Source organism: Lineus longissimus, chromosome 10, assembly GCF_910592395.1.
Source record: "Lineus longissimus chromosome 10, tnLinLong1.2, whole genome shotgun sequence".
Taxonomy (NCBI): domain Eukaryota; kingdom Metazoa; phylum Nemertea; class Pilidiophora; order Heteronemertea; family Lineidae; genus Lineus; species Lineus longissimus.
The window spans coordinates 3,808,734-3,825,277 of NC_088317.1; the positions used below are offsets into that span (position 1 = coordinate 3,808,734).

The 16,544-nt window shown below is 41.0% G+C and overlaps 1 protein-coding gene and 1 long non-coding RNA gene across 5 annotated transcripts; both read left to right on the forward strand.

Annotated features, from left to right (window-relative positions):
- Positions 1-1,885: 1,885 nt before the first annotated feature.
- LOC135494639 (monocarboxylate transporter 12-like) lies at positions 1,886-11,906 on the forward strand. 4 transcript variants are annotated; one of them, XR_010448419.1, is made up of 9 exons: positions 1,886-1,984; positions 2,126-2,197; positions 2,763-4,109; positions 6,123-6,487; positions 7,418-7,561; positions 7,838-8,605; positions 9,020-9,269; positions 10,000-10,073; positions 11,202-11,906. XR_010448419.1 is itself a non-coding variant. In XM_064782792.1 (9 exons), the coding sequence occupies exons 4-8, from the start codon at positions 6,142-6,144 to the stop codon at positions 10,013-10,015; spliced, it is 1,524 nt and encodes a 507-aa protein (XP_064638862.1). In that variant the 5' UTR covers positions 1,886-1,984; positions 2,126-2,197; positions 2,763-4,109; positions 6,123-6,141; the 3' UTR covers positions 10,016-10,038; positions 11,202-11,282. The 4 variants fall into 4 exon arrangements, 3 of the variants coding, with proteins under 3 accessions (XP_064638862.1, XP_064638860.1, XP_064638861.1); XM_064782792.1 differs by having other exon boundaries at positions 10,000-10,038; positions 11,202-11,282; XM_064782790.1 differs by lacking the exon at positions 10,000-10,073.
- Positions 11,907-15,379: 3,473 nt separating this feature from the next.
- On the forward strand, positions 15,380-16,438 carry LOC135494958 (uncharacterized). Its single transcript, XR_010448495.1, has 3 exons — positions 15,380-15,442; positions 15,860-15,947; positions 16,177-16,438. It is a non-coding gene; the product is annotated as an uncharacterized LOC135494958 (long non-coding RNA).
- Positions 16,439-16,544: the final 106 nt, after the last annotated feature.

Here is a 16,544-nt window from a genome sequence, read left to right on the forward strand (position 1 = left end):
GGGTTTTTATACATGGGTCGGTTGTCTCAAACAAGTTTCGTCACCGCGGGCGTTTAATAGCATCCCGCGAAGTTACTATTTATAGCTCACAAGGTCATTTGCATAAGATATTGATGACGTTTTAGTCACGTGACAGTCGGACATCGACACTTATTTCTACGCATTTGAGCTTATTTCGAAGTCAATTATCTTTGACCCTGCATTGTTTTTAGCATGAATGATACCGTAGAGTCAGAGAGAGAAATGTTCAGAACAATTATGTAGTATTTCCAACACTGAGACATGTGCCAGATTGAATCTAACTGCCCGAGTTAGAAAGCCTGAATCCATTACGAAACCGCATGTTTGTCCGACATTGCCTGTAATTCAGCGATGGGGAAATAGAGGGCAGCAGCTGCAGTGACGTCATCTTCGCGGAATGCTATTAACTCGTCGTAAAGTTTGATCAGCTTAACTGAAGGAGATTGCGCCAAGTTAAGTTACCGCCAGCGTTAAGTGACAAAACTGGTTGAACAAACAGGCCCTGATATCTTGCTTTCAGTTCCAACGATAACATCGGAACCGCTTTTAAACGTGCCTTATATTCACGACCGCTGCTGATCATAAACAAGATTAACTGCCTTGACTTTGCACGGTGATGCGACAGCAAATTACTAAACTCAAGCAATTTACCGAGCATCATGTAACAGTTGGTGCATGCCCTCGGGGAAGAAAGCGCCCAGCGGATTAATTATCGCTTCGAAGCAACATGATATTCAACACAATAATTTCTTTTCAACGCGTCCAGCTAAGATTTCAGGACCATTACTGAGGATAGACTTTTTTCTAGAATTTCATGAAGCTGAGGATGAGGTTGCGACGATATGACGAGTTCAGAAGCAAGAGCTGCAAAAATACCAATACCGAAAAAAGTGAACCTTCACCTGTAAACACGCCAATCCTTCATTGAAAATAAATGCACTATCCCTTCCCTTGGTACTCCCAAACATGTCAAATGTCTTGAAAGTTAAAGTATTCGGTCCTCAGTCGACATAACGAATGTTTATTAGCGCTTTGAACTAGTTGAAGGCTCCACTGCAGTTATTCATGTTGACCTTCAATGTATTGACATTGCTCAGTTTCCAGACAGCGTGGGGTAGCCACGGAGGCAATACCTGGAAGTTCAGTGTGCAATTATTGGAACCTTCGAAACACTAAAGACAAAGCAACGCAAAGCAAAATTATGCACCTAATATCAGAGCCTACACCCTTAAGATTAATTACATGTAGTTTATAGTAATTTTACGATTCTGGTAGATGCTGACTATTTGAGCCAATGACGACAAATCGAGACAAACAAGAAAAAAAACGTTCTTCGCTGAACACGTAGTTTAGACCTGATGAACGTCAAAAGAAAAAGGTCAGTCAATATTGGTTTGTAAACAAACGCGATATGTGCCAATTAAAATTTACCATGGAATTATATGAGTCATAACATAAGGACGCCACTTTTCTGGTAAAGAGAGTAATGAAGAGATTTTCATGAGAGCCATTTCAATCAGCGGCTCATTGACTTATCTTGAGTGACTTGGGTCCGAGCTGGGCTGATATCTGCTGGACGAGACCAGGAAGCAGGCGGGATACGACGGGGAAAGCCACGTTACGAGATTCATGTTGAATTGACTGACAAATCAACAGTGTCATTAGAGTTCCGTGTTATCATTAAGGTCCCGTACCTTGAAAACACTTATACTTCAAATGATCTTAATTCTCGGAAAAGGTGACTATTAGGCCATTACTTTTTAAAGATCCGGGACCTTCACACTTTAGTCTCATACTTGAAATCATTTCTTGGTAAGGCGACTGTTACGTCATTATGCTATTTACCCACAACCTGTTTATAAAATGCAAGTCAATTTAGTTTCATATCATTCGTTCGCCTGCTATCGTTCAACCATCAGCCACAGAGGACTGTGATTTAATTACTCCGAACATTATCGAAACGGTAAGTTCATTATCAAAGTCACACGCCGTTCATATTGATTTTGGGTTTTTATCATACCCAACTATATCAACTAATCCAGCTGCTTATCATGCCTACGGTCCTAGATATTTTTGATCGATAATAAAACCATTGTTTTTTCAGAAATGAAGACCTGCACCTACTTGCTAGCCGTCTTGGTGATGGTGTTCACCATCTGTGAGGCAAGGCGTTTAGGTAATGTACACTGAACAATAAAAACGAACGGGGTTGAGATTTCATTGCTCTACTTCGATTCCATTCTTGTACATTTCACAACAGGCTTACGCACATTTCTATATATACGTTTGCGTTTACGCGTACATTTGGAAATGCATTTGGTTTCCTTGGTAGATTTCGAAACGTATCTATTCTAAACGTAGTAGGCCTATCTATAAACCTTGAAACCTAGTTTAGGCGGCCCTCGATTTCTAAGGATATCAACAGAAGAGGATCATTCAGAGATAAAGGAAATATTTTTTTAACATTCGCCGCCTACACTGTTGGAGCTCTATTGGCGCGGCAGTTAACTGTTCGAAGTATGATTGGTGAAGATTCACCCATGATATTTTCGGCTTGTCAATGTTCATCTCACTGTACTTCACGATGAGCTGGTAGTAATATGTGTGGATGATATTTCTCCCTTGCGGAGGTTACAGTAATTAAGTAGATAATGAATTAAAGTAACGTAAACATCCTAAAAGACTACAATGAGCACCTTTCAAAAATGTCCCTTCCTTCTTCATTTCCATCCTCTTTGTAGGCCAAGTCAGGGAAGCAAGAATATGTACATGTGTGGTGAGATGCTGCCCAAACACTTTCGAGGTCACCCCACAGCGGGCTAGACGGGACGTCTCCAACGGATTCCCTCTTGATGCCCCTTACATACGACACAAGCGCTGCTGTGGGTGCATCGACTGCCACAGACCGCACTCGTAGGCCTGATGCCATGGTGGTTTAGTTGTGTGCCTGGTTTGGTTCAAGGAGCGGTCATATCAGGGACCATCCCCCGTGCGTAGGACTGCAACTCTATCTAATGGCGGCGTCGTATATGGCTGCGACGAGACATTTTCATCATTATAAGACTTTTAGGGCCTCTAGTCACGCGTATGTTTGGGATACGATTAAAATGATACAAGTTGACACTGTTTAATTGTTTCCCCAACGTGAGTACGAATCCGTGGCCGTGATGGAAACGCAACAGGTACTTGTTCAGTCATTTCAGAATGATTCAATCATCGAAAATGTTTGATATAAATTAGCCTTTGTGATAATACATTTGTTGAACGAATAAACCACATGACTTTTACTTTGCCTTTGTTTCAAGATTGTACTAAAGAGCGGTCTTTATTAGAAAACCAAGGACTTGTACCGTAAGGTATCGTTTCTATTCTAAAAGGACTCGAAGTGAACATTTCCCAGTTGATCAAAACCTAGTTGTCCTTGGTAAGACGCCAAAGTTCGCTGCAATCAAGATGAGGCTTCTTTTTAACGTACTTTCCAGTTTCTATGGCCATTCTTCGCACATAGATCATATCTGACTGTCAAGTGTCAGTCATCTAAATGGGGTGCCCGTAATCGTGATCCACATGCAGAATGAGAAGACTAAAAAAAATATGCGTCGGATAATTTGACTTTAATTCGTGTATAGTGTGTTGCTAAAGTAGGCCAACCATCCTGATGTGTGAATAGACCTTCAATTCAAGCGACCACAAAAGTATGTGAATGCATTCTTCCTGTAGATACCAATGACCTCATCGTGTCATTTTCAAATCAAATGCGCTATAATTCCCATATATCAGACCCATGTAAGGACTGGTACTGTTCAGCCTGCTTTACTGACAGTACTTTCATTTTGACAATAAGTTTGTAAAGGTGAGACCAGCCATTCATAAAAACTTTAAATTTGCTCAATATCGTAATAGGCATATCGCAAAATCTGTAACGTGTTGTCAGAACTCTTTATAGAAATATTTGACTATCATGAAGACGGGATTAATCACCTGCAGGCGCGCTGCTACCATTTTGTGACATGGGATAATAACACCACGGTTATTTCGTCAATGACGTGTTGGATATAATTTCGGTTGATGACTTCAAGACTTGTCAGGTAAATAATTATGTTTTTTCATGTTTGCAAATTTTAAAACTTCTAGCCAATTTACTATCTAGTGGTTTGGTAGAATATTTCATACAAACAACAGGCACAATCTCCAGGCATCTCGAGAAAGGAATATAGAGCCTGTACAGTGTGTGAATTTCTGTGACGTTTTCTGTGACGTTTGTATGCAGTTTCTGTGACGTTTCTGTGACAATTTCTGTGACGTTTGTATGCAGTTTTATGTACATCGACATACATTAGTAACGTGAGCGGAGAGCGCTGTCTTGTATCCTTAGATGGCGAAATAAGATTCGTTTGCTCAATCGGCGTTGGAGACTAACGCCAACGTTATCTCAATAAGCGTTATCCCCTTCAGTAAATTTCATTTTGGCAATAGTGACTTTGCTCACGCTGATTGAGCAACCGAGCCAATGACTCCTGAATATCAAAAGAGGTAAGATGGAAAAGAAGCATATGACCAACAATATCCATTCATGTTATGGTTTTTTAATGAATAAATCCAATTTGCCTTTTGATCGTAGTAAATTGTAACCTATTTCGGCAGTGACACACTGCATGCCATTATCACTTAATCACGGTGGCTAAAGGTATCGGTTTGCCTAAGAAAAATACGTGTTGTCCTTGAGAGGAAATGACGACACAAAAGAAACATACAAAAGATTAGTTCATTTTGAGGGGCGTGAGGCCCGCATTTATTATTTTTATCCGATTATTGTACCCCTCTTACACTGTAATGGGAGGGGCTTAGTTTCTATTGTGTTGCAAAGGTAAACCAATACCTTTTAGTATAACCACCGTGTAGAATTTAAATTAGTCTTGTACAGCCTGAAAGGCTAGTGTAAATGTACGGAAGTAGCTGTAACAACGGCCAGTTTGCATTCATATCACCCTAATGATATTTTGTTTTTGGCCTAGATATTCCAATATGGAGAGTATACCGAATCAAAATGTGCATAATTATTCGGCCTCTCGGTTAACCAGAAGACTAAGCGTATATCAGACCAGAGACCTCTATTAGCCAGCGTGTACATTCTGTGTACATTTTAATGAATATAGGTTGGTGAAAAAAGTACACCAAGGGTGCTTTAATTCCCACCAAATTTTATATGTGTTTTGAAGAGGCTTTTATCGAAATAATAGTAAAAATTCAAAACATTCCAATACCGATTGTCTGAGAAAAATTGATTTGTGTACAGCATTGCCATCAAATCAACACTCGCGGACTGATATGGGCCTATTAGAATACAAGTTCTAAACTGGCCAGTGAGACAATATTTCCCTAAATTAATTATCAAAAAGTATATCCCCGTTATGGCCTGGCTCTGTAGATTAAGAATCCACCCAAGTTGGAAGAATAAATCCACTTTCACTCATCACAGTCATGTATTTACCAGAGCTTCACAGTTCAGTACGGACTATGTGTCTCTGCCCATCATGCACAGATATTTAGTTTTTGGTCGGGATGTTTCATTATGCACTGTTACAATACCGAACAGAAATGTACAAATTCATACAAAATCGTAATCATACAAAATATACTGACCTATCTTGCATTGAATATCGCTCAATGGATTGTCATTGAGAGGTCAAATGTCAAATGTCATTCCCATAACGGGGCAAGGCAAATTATTCGTTCCTTCATTTCAGTGAGGTCGATGAACCTAAGTGTGTCTTGAACGAGTCGAAGTTCAGATAAGCTACATTTTGAAGTTGCAAATGTGGTCACGGTATTTGGTTAGGCTCTTGCAATGAAGGAGCATCTTGTTACTAGGCTTACTTTGTTGTAAATAAATGACATTTATATGTCCAGCGAGTCTGGGTGTGTTGTCGGCAAACAGTACCATGAGCTCTGAACAAATGGTGGTCCTCCTATCCCCGCAAACGCATGTGAGTGTAGACCTACAAGATTCATTCGGGCTTGAAGTTTTCCGCTGGCGTTCCCAGATTATAGACCGACTGTCACTTGCAAGATTTATCAATTCAGTAGTCATTTCATTTCAGTCAACCCTGACTGTTCAAGATGGCGAACCTGAGTGTGTCTCGAGGTTCAAATGAACCTCCTTTCGAAATTACATTGCTAACCAAAGAGGATATATCACGTGACCGGAAGGCAAGAGAACGTGATGGCGGCTGTTTTAACAAAGATGGCGGCTGCTGTAGGAGACGGCCGTGTCCCAAAGCTTTCAACTATTTCAAGGGATACAAAGCTGTGATATTATTCTCATCCTTCTGCTGCTATTTTATACTCTGTGGAATAACGTTGACTGTCGGGGTATATTTCAACGAATGGAAGGATGATTTTGAGGCAGGAAGTGCTCTGACGTCATGGCTTGGTTCCGTCCACATCGGCGTGTTGCACGTTGTTGGTATGTATTTTGTATACTTGAAGTCTCTCGCATTGGAAGTAAACAATCATGGCTGGGTGGTTTAAAACCATGTTATCAACTTGAACATTTCAATGGGTTAAAGTGAAGGAGATTACTTAAGGATACCTAACGCTACCGTTGGGGATAACGTGACTATTGTGATTTTGAACAGCCGGGCCCTGGGTGTGTCTTGCAGGTGGCTTTACAGTCGGGTAGAAATAATATTGAATAAATGGGGAACACTCAACACCGACGTGAAAACAACCGACGTTTCGCTTTATTTAAAGCTTCTTCAGTGTTTCAGTTACATACGAAACATAATGTCAAAACTATTTTTACAATATATATACTCTAGATATGACGTTAGGTCATAAACACTGCAGTGGCGTATCTGTTGTCCGACCGCGTGTCAATGTTGACAAGCGGACCGCGGCCTGGCCAATCATGGACCAGGGCGAGAGGTCAGAGGGCATGAAATGTAAACAAACATTTGCTCTGATGGTACCAGGTTTAGCCAATAGGTAGAGTTTTTGTTTACAGTCGGGTAGAGACACGCAGAGAAGGGTCTCTCTGCACTGTTATAATGGCAACACAGAGCCAGATAGAAAGGTGTGTGGGGAAACACAGAGGCGAAGGGACATGAAGAAGTAGGAGAGTGAACGTGGAAGAGGGAAAGCGGTTGAAAACTCAAGAGAACATGATTGTGGGACATCAGGGAGAAGAGGGAGTGACAGCCACACCCTCCTTCACACCGGTTGCATCAATGTCGCAATGAGCCGCGGACACGTCGCCTGCGGCTCGTATGAATACCCATGAGCCACTGTGCTCACGTCTCAAAATAAGTATTCGTAATGCGGATGGTCACAGCCTAGCTCGTTGTTATCCGTCTCTCAAGCTAAATCAGTGATTACCGTACGTGTCTGGTTTTAGCTCCGCTGGTAGGGATCCTGACAGACCGATTCGGCTTCCGGCCCATGGTGATGATAGGGAGCGTGATACTGACAGCCAGCTTGGTCGCCACATCTTTCGCCCAAAATATCTATGCTGTCCTCGTCTCTTTCTCAATATTCGCAGGTTGGTTCACACCTTATATTCGCTTTTCTAATCAGTACGACTGTTGGTCCATTTTTCTGAAATCCAAGCAAGGCCTGTCACATTGGAAGCTATCATGGACAACTTTATTTGCACTGAGACAGAGGCTTTTCCACCACCTTTGTTCGTTTAGGCCAATTGATGTCTTAGGTCCTTCACGCAACATCTGGAGCTATGGAGTTCCCATGACCAGCAAATATTCTCCCAATTTAATACAAATTAGTGTGATACTAAACCAGAATTTTTCTTTATTTTCAGCCGTAGGTGGTGGCTTTGTATTCGTCCCAGCTTCAACAATAGTCTCCTTGTATTACGAAGAAGGTCGAGCATTCTCAAACGGCTTCTCCACCTGCGGATGCGGGTTCGGCCAGTTCATCATGCCTTTCATCCTTCACGCTGGAATAGACGCATTTAACTGGCGAGGCTCGATGTGGATTTCCGCTGGCCTGGCATTGCAGATCTGTGTCCTTGGGGCGCTCATGAGGGAACCCAAAATCTGGCAGAAGATAAAGAAGGAAAAGGCACGTAGGGTCAAAGAAGGGAACAAACTGGAACAGTGGGGATTCCATATTTATAAAAGTTTCGGTTTCGTTCTTCTTTTGCTGCAATTAACATTAGTAGCAGCTGGACTATCCATAGTCTACGTCCATATAAGCGCCATCACGATACAGGTTGGCAGGGTAACAGCACATGAGGCGACTCTACCGCTCTCTCTGCTGGGGTTTTCGACAATCGTTGGTCGACTTTCCGCAGGACTGATTAGTCAGCACAGAAGGGTGGACACTTTCATATTTTACATCTCCTGCTTCATTGTAGCAGGGGTTGTTACTATCCTAGTTCCTTTTATCCAATATTATGGATTTATATGTTTCTGGGCAGTAGTATTCGGGCTAATGACAGCGCCGTCGGCGGCATTAGTACAAATCATGGCGCTATATTTTGTGGATGTAGCGGACTTGAATGCAGCCTTTTCACACGCTGCTGTGTTCACAGCACTTGGATACATTATAGGAGCACCAGTGGCAGGTGGGTACTACTTTTGTATGCAGCATTATTATTACTTTGTTACGTCGCCTTATGATTATAACTTCGAAGGCTGATTTGACTAAACGTTTTGATATAACTGCTGGTTACTTCCAGGTTGCACTACTCGACTTTACCAAACGATAAACTGATTTTCTATACCATGACAATAAGCTGGTGTGAGCAGTCCTATTTTGATCTGATTTTGAATAACCATCAGATATATCTGTCGTGTCTCAGTCTCGGAGTCATTTAGTTAGCTTTTATATTTCTATCGATTTAGACTCGTCTGATTGTTCGACGTCGACAAAAACGAAACTACTTCCTCGTCATAACACGGCGGCGCGTATTGGCGATGAGCGGTCTGATTCTTTTTTTCTTTTCCGTTTGGTTGATATGTTTTTGGGTTCCATCCAGGTTGGTTGTTCGACTTCACCAAAAGCTACAATGGGTCCTTCTACCTCGGCGGAAGTATGCTGGTTGTGAGCGGTCTGACTCTAATCTGGCCCTACGTCAGACACCGGCTAGAGAAACGAACAGTGGCAAAGGTTGACCTGGGGGACGGCGTGGAGGCTGAGAGATGGGGAACCCGCCCAAGTATCGCCAGCGGAGTCTTGTTTGGCAGTGCCTTCTTCGAGAGCTATGAGCCAGGCTCGAAAGAGAGGAGGTATGCCACACTCTTGAGATTTTACAAAACTCAAAACCCTGGGTTTTTCCTTTCTCTGAAAGACCTCTATGCGTATTTGTGGTGGCTGAAAAAAACAACCTGATAAGCCTACACACCCTTATTGCAAAGAGTGCACTCAGGCACTGATCCTCAATTTGCCGGTCGCAGCCACATCAAACTAGTTCACGCTATTTCGCATCGGCATGCGTCAGTAGGCCGCCTAGTCATAGTTTTGCACACAGCACTATAAAAAACCTCTCTCATCCACAAAGGACAGTGTTTGTCATCAAAAAAATGTTGTGTTGATACGTAGTCCAAGTGTATCACAAGACATTGAATCTTTGTTGGTATCTTATAATGGCAACCTAAGATGGCCTATAAAATATAGTTCGGCAAGTAAAAGATATATCATTTTGTCTGATACTTAGTACAGTCCATTGCGTCATCCTAATTGGCTCACCCTAACGCCGACGTTGGGGTGAGGGCCGAAAATGCCGTAGTGCAGTTATATCATGCATTAAAATTCGATGAAACTTTTGTATATCTGTCTACAATACGGCATTGCTGACATTCATTCGGTGTGTATTTACACAATTAGAAATCTTCAAATTCAAGTTCTATTCTATTCTTTTTAACACGCGGAGATGGCCTTTAATGGTATACACTAACAGTGGGTCATCGTCTGAATGCGCACCGCCATACTGGGTATGCACTTTTTCCTACATTACAGTTCTCCGTCGCTGTGAACCAGTCAGTTGTGTGACAAGGGGTGAGGTCGTCAAATCTTAGATATATAATTATCATGTAATCATGATATTATTTTATTATTTATAGCGCCTCTTAAAATCCTTTGATAGTGCCGCTTTGAAATAGACAAAATTATAGTATATCATGTAGATGATACATTCTTTAAAAATATTATAAAAATTAATTCTTAATAAAGCCTCCACGAAAAGGCACGCCGTATATGAATTTAAAAATATTACACTGTAACTCTGTATATTACATGTACATGTAATCAATTAATAATCCGGTGTATGTTAAAGAGTTATTTTCGGGTTAATTAGCTATATGAGTTAACCTGGTGTTTATTCATTGGCTTTAGAGTGCTCGCTAACGTTCACCCTAACACTAGCATTCTACTTAACTTTAACATTTGACCTCGACCAGTCGCCGTGTGCTACACGTGTACACGTATATCAGTCAAAAGCTAAATTTAATCCACTGAGATGAGATGACGGTCTGAAGTCCCTATTATCAAAGAAACGTGCTTCCCGAAATTGGTGGCTTGCATTGGAACTAACTTTCCCCCCCTTGTTCGTCATTAAAGGCATTCAAGTGTGTCGGTCAACCATGACTATCTCTTTTGTCCCTCCGCCATAAGGCCTATTCCCCTTATGACATCACTATTTCGGACACTCAGCGCCCCATTTCTGGAAAGGTGTATAGAATCCCCTATACACTGCGATGTCTGAAACATGGTCTTGTTTGACTATAATTCTTTGTACAACATGAACGAAACGTACGTCACTCGGAAAACCTAACCTGGATTAACATAGATGAAAATGGTCAATTTCGCTACTTTCAGAATCCTCAACAGTTGAAGACGAATATGAGGATGATGGTTTAGTATTTCAGGACAATGGATCAGATGATGAATTTGATCGAATGTATTCGCCTGTTTTGTATTACTAAATAATCCTACGTGTGCTACCGGCATTTAGGCAAAAACATTAAGAATCATAATGGTGTTCAAATAAACGCAAGTTTATTGTTAGTAGAGATAGAAATTCCTCTGTAGTGATCACTTTTCAGTACCAACTGCACTCCACGACCTTTCTTTACAACCACAGTTCAGCAGTTCAAAGCATCATGTATACATTCTAATACATTCTAATACATTGTTCTTATAACTTATGTTGTTTTTTTTAGACCATCAAGAGTATCAAGAAAACTCTCCCTCGTTGTTAACGAGACGTGTGCACTGCCGTCAGAGGATAGAATAGATGATTGAATCAAAAACGACTTGGAAAATCCCGGAAGAACATGCCAGTGATTTGAAGAAGCTTTCGACAAAAAGTGATTCGAAAGTGTGTTATTAAACCCAGCATTAAGACATACATTTTGGTAGCAGAGCTTTATTTGAAAGACTCTGGTAGTCGTAACAAAAGGAACAATGTGTTGAGACCATCTAGAGTGTTTTCACGTGACGTCATCACCGGCCATGTTTGAGGGACAGACAAAAGAAAGCAAGCCAACTGACCATGACACCATTTTTGTTCAGTTATTGTTCTGTCCTCCAACATGGCTGACCGTGAAAACGCTCTTTTGTAAATCAGACGATTAAGCACACTCGTAGAAGTAAAGGTTTTATAGTTTCTGAAAAACCATGAAATTAAGCTGGCGTATGTTGTCAAGTTTAAGGCCAGTTTCTATAACAGCGGCGGAATTGGGAAAGCGTGAATCTTGCACAGGCGTTGGCTCGTCGGTTAATGAATGACTCGGCAACTGACCAAAAAGGCAAGGAGACCGCCACCACGTAAAGCGATGAAAAACATGTAATGAAATGAGACTACAACCGCGAAACATCAAATTAACCTCTCGACGAAATTGTCGTCCACTGAGGCAATAAAAAAGAACGGGTTAATAGCATAATTGACATAGTTGATTAAGTTTGTTACACAATGGGCCAAGATGAGGATGGCAAATTGCCGACCTTGATGTGTATGCGACATTCCTACAACAGCTGAGAAAACGAGAAGTGCTCAATTCCGCATCACCGGATCTCTCCTTTCATGAGACCACCATTGCCCAAATTTAATGACAAAATGATGCAAAGAAGAAACTTAACATTAAAGATAACTAATCCTCTCTTCTGCATCTTGAAACTCTTTAACAGTGAAACGCTAAACAAGAACACCAATAACAAACAGACAGTCAATTGTTGAAGGGTGTAAAACACAATGCCAAATTCAAATTCTTGCAAGTGGTGCTGTTGAACTTTTCAAGTGGAAGGAATCAAACTTATTTTCATTCGTGACGTCATTTGCTAATGATTGTTTACACCATTCAACAGCTTGACATGTTCATCAAACCCGATTGACTGGAGAAGTGAAAGTATTAGCTGAAAGATAAAGCAGATTTTTCCTGAATGACAACAGCCTGGATGTACAATTACAACAGTCAAATTGATGACAAACTTCAAGTTAAACCAATCACAATCTTGCAGGAAGATGTCCTGTAATAGGTTAAGTTTACACCTTGGTATTATCTTTTACTGATACAGCAACTCTAAAAATGAGATGATGGCAAGTTCTGTGCGCGATGTCTGGCACAAAATAACTCTTGTGGGGGTACTGATGAGGCTATTCCCGGCTTTATAAGCATCATTGATGGCTTGGAAGCCCATTCAGACCCAGGCCAGGGTCAGGGAAAATAAACTATCCATCCAAAGGTGGTCCAAAATTACCAGACAATGCCTATTATTGAGCCATGTCACCTAGTAGGCCCTGGTGTTTTGGACCGTGAAGATCCACATTGTAATGTGTATATGATTTCTTTTCCTGAACTATGGCAGCCTTTTACAGGCAAATCTGGCAAAAAAGTGCCTAAACATAGGCAACTAAAATTACCAAACAAACAAAAGATATATCATTATGAGAAAGTTTATTTTCACAGAGGATATACAGAGAAATTTTTGAAGAATCAGCCGGATTGCCCAACAGTAGTAGTAGACATCTCAGTCACCTGGATCTTTTCGGAAGTGAAGCATCATGGCTCATGCTTTACTGTTTGAGCACATCCACACAAATCGATAGTATTCCTGGTCAATATCAATGACGATATGGTGGAACACATGACATACCTCCAGTCTCATAACATAACAATAACATAACACTCACTCAGTCACTGTCGCTCTGACATTTCTGACGACTATTCTACCAGTAGCTTTATCAAAAGGCTCAAAATCATCTGGTCATTTGGCCACAAGTTGTAGAAATTATAGTCAGACTAAGCATATTCATCAACAGAACTCAAACAGGCTACCATCATGCCATTCTCACTTTTAACCACAATTTTTTTGAGACACGCTGTGCATTAAAATATTTTTACAATATCGCGTCGTGCACGCAATTGCCGCGAAAAACGGCTTGATTAACATCACGTGATCCAAAACGTCATAAATATTAATGAGATTTCTTCCAAAAATCACCAAATTAAGTGCCAAAAAAGAAATATTTAGGAAACCGGGTGCTCAAATGTTTTAAAAGATATGAATTCATTTAGGATTGGTCAACCACTTCGCAAAAAATCAATTTACCAAATATCGCCGCAAAGCTGGAAAATATCTTTGAGTGAGGTATGTTCAGCGAAGATTGCGAAAATATCATATTTCGAAAAATTGATCAAACTCGGTTGATTTTGCTTGGAATTTGATGAAATAAACACCAATTTTTTCTTTCAATAACTAACAATTTCGCCATCTTTGATCAATCGCTCTCCCCGAACAGTCGTGCATGCTACAGAGGTTTTAGTCTCTGCCACAAATATGGCGCGAATTAGTATCAAATTTTTACCGATAGGTGACAGTAGCAGCGAAACGCAGAGAGAAACGCTCTTTTGGCGCTGCGAACGGGGGCGCGGCCAACTGACTGGGCTATTGGACAAGTTTTCATAATCAGTATTCTAGAACACGTTTTGTAGCGATGGTGGCGATCCTAGTGTTCGGGCCTCTTCGGCTCAACTTCGGGTGTGGTCGGAACCTAAATCCGGCTGCAACATTTTCTGACAAAAATCAGAGGCAACTTAAACGTATTTTCTAGCCGTGCGGCAGAAATAATCATTTTTACTATCGTGTTATTCAGTCAAAGATACATATAACAATAAATATCAGTCATTACTTCTGAGCACGCGCGATGTTTTTGATGAGTTAGGTGCATTTATTCAACAAAATTACGTGAAAAAATTGCAAATTTTCGGGCGACGACCGCTGTTCAAAGTCACGTAAACAGCAAACCTCAGGACTTTTTACACTTTTTTCTTAATGAAACTACTAATTAATGTTTCATCTAGAATAATATGTTCCGTTTACATGTCATTCAGAAAGATTTTGGCAAGTTTAGGATCGATTTCTCATATTTTTCACGCCTAAATGTACGCGATAATGAGCTCGTAATGATATGCAGTGACGTCATAGCGCAGAGAGAATTACGCGGAAATGGGGCCGCGGCCAACTGACTGAATGGGGGCACCGTCAAGCAACACCCGGCGTCTGCGACAATCCGACCCCCGGCCTATACCTCGCTAATTTACCTCGGAGCAAAAATGCAGTGCCGCCCGGATGTTTCCTCCAGACAGCGTCATGTAATTGCATATTTCCTTTGGGAGCCACATGGTTTACCTTGGAGACAACGAAAGGACAACAGTCACACAATTCCCTGATAAAAATCAGTGGAAAAAGCGATAACTTGGTCATCCTTTCCCCCATATACATGTAAATTCACCATCTGTCACAGAGCGTATTAAGATTTCCGTCCGATAATGAATTTACTTAATTGATTTAATTACATGTCAATCAAAAATCAATCGCATTTTTGTAACCGATACCTAAAAACAAATAAACCGTCAGAATTCTTGACATATTTAGTAAACACTATATGAAAATCGAAATATCTAAACACAATCAGACAAATGCGTTGAAAGGTGTGTGTTTTATCATTATAGAGTTATGAAGATTATACGGGATATGCAGGTAATGGGGCGCGTCAGCAAACTAATGATATTTGGGAAGGTGGATCCTACAAACAGAGAAATGTGGACTTGTTTCCTTAAGGCCTTAGGAATGAAAGTATTAGATTACCGTCCACCGCCCGCATGCCCCCAAAGCCGCCGCCGAAAATTTTCATTATTTAAAAAAATTCATTATTTCCCCCAAAAATGAGAACACAAACTTGATTTTTGGTTTAAAAGTGTTTCTAGCACATCTATTCAAAAAGAGACACGATCGTGGTTGTCAAACAAGCGCGAACCCGAACGATTCCGAAGATCTACGAAGCCTGTTTTGGCGCGAAGCGATCCTCCAATCACCGTTCTCGTAACAGCTCGTTTGTCTGCGTTAACCATCATGGCCGCCCGGTAAAATCTGTGAAATCTTTCGCATTCACACGCAAAAGGTGAGTTTTTTAACTGAAAACATCAATGTAACCAACAACTCTCGATGGCAATCAAGCTATCAGACTGTCATAGTTTCGCTCAGATGTTTGTTGTGATCAGATGGCCCATATTACTACTGATATTTTGAGATACTTTCACGGCCTCTGCCGCATTGATTCAGATGTGTAAAATGTGCTGCTGATGCACATGCGCAGTTGAAGGCGCGAATTGAAAGGACCACGTGCATGTCAGATTCTTCTGCATACCATGCATGCATTGCGTTCGTACATGCACTACTCATCTATGTTTGTATACGTACCTACCATGCCTACTCATGCTGTACTGTAGGAGAGCTACCGTAGGCCTACAGTCCCCACACGTCACATGCATGAATTCTAGCCAGGAGGCTTGTTAATACCTTCTTCTTTCACTTTCAGCAGCCATGGCAACAACTTCTCAGGTGGCAGTCCGAATCTTGGTGGGGAATGAAGTGAAAGAAGTGTGGCGGTTTCTTGCCATTGACAAGTATGCGTCGTACAGCTATGGTGAACTTGTTCAAGATATTATGGATCAAAAACATTCACAGTTCAAACTGTCTTCATTGAAGAACTGCAGAAAATACACTCTGAAGGAAGGTGTTGCAGGCACGACTCTTGCATTGACGGAGAATGTAAAAGGGGATTCCAGCACAGATCTTGTTGGTGTGGTACAAATACAAATGCCATCTTGACATGTATTTTATATCATTTTTCAGGCGACATCAATCTGCCCAAGGGCCTAGATGTGTACATAAAAGATCTTGACTGTGGAGATCATATTGAAAAATTGTACTACTCATGTGGTTATGAACCAATCTGTATCTTTTGTGGTGAAAACCTGGAGGGAGTGGATGATGATGATGATGTGTACCCTCAATGTGATGATTGCCAGAAGGACCCTATTAGGAAGAGAGGACTCTAAATCAAGTGGTCAATGTGGGACAATATCAACAATTTGCCTTCACTTGTCTTTTTTGTTAGCACTGTTGTACTCTCGTATAAACCATCCGTGCTGCAGCATGGCAAATATTACTCTGACATGTCTGAAAATATATTATCTTTCATATGTGCTTTAATACTTTCA

Bases quoted from the DNA above. Each gene is read 5' to 3' on its own strand.
- LOC135494639 (XM_064782790.1), top strand. From the start codon at position 6,142: ATGGCGAACCTGAGTGTGTCTCGAGGTTCAAATGAACCTCCTTTCGAA. The intron at 6,488-7,417 runs GTATGTATTTTG...GTCTGGTTTTAG, and splicing joins CGGCGTGTTGCACGTTGTTG to CTCCGCTGGTAGGGATCCTG. The intron at 8,606-9,019 runs GTGGGTACTACT...GGTTCCATCCAG, and splicing joins TATAGGAGCACCAGTGGCAG to GTTGGTTGTTCGACTTCACC.